Below are 1990 nucleotides of genomic sequence, written 5' to 3'. Positions count from 1 at the left end.
GTCCCTCGAGCTGTGCTTGCTAGATTTGTGTTTTGAGCTGCGCGGCATCGCGGAAACCCTAATTGGCGAACTCGAATCGAGAGACTCGAAGAAAAAACCGAGCGCAGAAACCCTAATTTCTGAGTGAAATCAATCGAACGGTTGACAGAACCCTAATGGCGAAACCAGAAATAAATGGAGGCTAGAATGTTCGATAACCAGAATGGATCGGAGAAGAAATGAATGGATCCGAATGTGAGCGAAATTACGCGATGGTACAAGAAAGAGCGAGGGAGTTTAGGGGTTAGGTTAGGGTTAAGTACGAAACAAATGTTGATTGTGTTGTTTGAAAACTGTTTGGAAGAAACGAAAATCGAAACAGACTCAGAAGTGCTCGCGCTCTCTCTTCCTCTCTCTGTTTTTTTGGGTTTTTCTTTTTCTTTTTCTTTGTTTTGTTTATCAAGTGTTAATGAGACTCGGAGGGGACCTTAGCCTTTGGCACTGGGGATAATTTTGTGCTGACAAGAATGGCCTCGGCTGCTTTATCTTATACCACTGGTATCCCTGTGCGGCGCTAGTGTGTGGTTTTCTTTAACGTGCTGATAACTAGGTCACGTTATTTACAGCCCAATGGTCATCTTGTTTTGTTTAGTGCGCTTTTGCAACGTGTTGATTTGATACATTAATTTATTGTGATTTAAATTTTTTTTTAAAGTTTTATATGATTAAGACTTAATAGAATTTTCAGAAGTTTAACTATTATTTTCAAAGTCTCAATTTTTTTAAATTAAACTTGTTATTACTATCTTTATGAGGATATTAAAAAGTTAATTAAGTTTATAAAAAGTCTAATAGACTTTATTTACATAAAATTTAGATAAAAAATCCAAATTTTAATAAGTTAATGTGTAAAATTAGTATGTCATTTACAAAAATTAGTTCAGAGACTAACACGAAGTATTATTAAAAATTTTGGATTTAAATTGAGTCAATTGAAATTTTAAGCATTAATTTGAGTCCGACCTCAAATTTTAAGGACAAATTGAATATTAACTCATGTAATATGTTTTTTTTAATGTTATTACGCTTAATTAGGTAATATTTTAAAGTTTATTTTTATTAGTATATAATATCTTTTAAATATGATATATAATTATTAATTTTATAATTCTATATTTTTATGTTAGTTAAATTTTTATATTTAATTAAAATAATTAAAAATAATTTAAAGTTTAAATTAAAATGAAATCAAGCATCTGAGTACTGAGAATTTTAAATTAATTTTTTTGATATATGATCTTATAAATACTTATGTGACATTTTATAGAACCTAAAATAAAATTAAACTAAAACTAAATATTAGAGATGTGTTTGCAATATTATTTTTGAAACGCGAAAATCTATATATTCTATGTGTATTTCGAATATATAATTTTTCAATAAATTGTGCCAATACAATATATTGAGCAATAATAAATACAACGACAAATGGTATAAAAGAATTAATTCAATTTGATACATAATCAGAAAGAAAATACTCATATAATAATATTTTTACATAAAAAAATGACATGGTAAATTTTTAGATAATTAGTTAAATATATTTAATCAAATATATCAAACTATCTAATGAATTAAAGTGTCATTTTTATATAAAAATATCATTAGAGTAGTATTCACCTAATCTTAATATTAATTATCGTATTCAATGTTTTTTTTTTTGAAAATATTAAATATTTTCCGTAAAAAACGGGTGGATTGAAGATTTATTATTTAAAAAATAATTATTAAGATTACTATAATTTTCAAAACAAACATGATTTACATGAATGATGAGAATGTACATCTAGTATTTTATGGGTTTGACCTGTAAAATCAATCTTTTAGAATTAATTCAAAGATTTCAAGACATAGAACATGAGAAGTGTAATTCATAAACCTCTAGTAAGAGCATATATGGGCCGAATAAAATCAATTTGTCTTTATTCAAACTCAACTCTAACTATGAGCT

At 27.0% G+C, this 1990-nt stretch overlaps 1 protein-coding gene across 1 annotated transcript in view; it reads right to left on the bottom strand.

Moving 5' to 3' along the window:
- LOC107605914 (filaggrin) overlaps window positions 1–499 on the bottom strand; it is a gene marked incomplete in the record, with an annotated part of 7084 nt that extends 6585 nt beyond the window's left edge. The window contains 1 exon segment of the mRNA XM_016307863.2: window positions 1–499. Coding sequence (XP_016163349.1) covers window positions 1–48 — 48 coding nt within the window.

The sequence above is a fragment of the Arachis ipaensis genome, chromosome B07 (assembly GCF_000816755.2).
Source record: "Arachis ipaensis cultivar K30076 chromosome B07, Araip1.1, whole genome shotgun sequence".
NCBI lineage: Eukaryota > Viridiplantae > Streptophyta > Magnoliopsida > Fabales > Fabaceae > Arachis > Arachis ipaensis.
The sequence above is the reverse complement of the archived record's forward strand: the minus strand, read 5'-3'. Positions and strand labels throughout refer to the sequence as shown.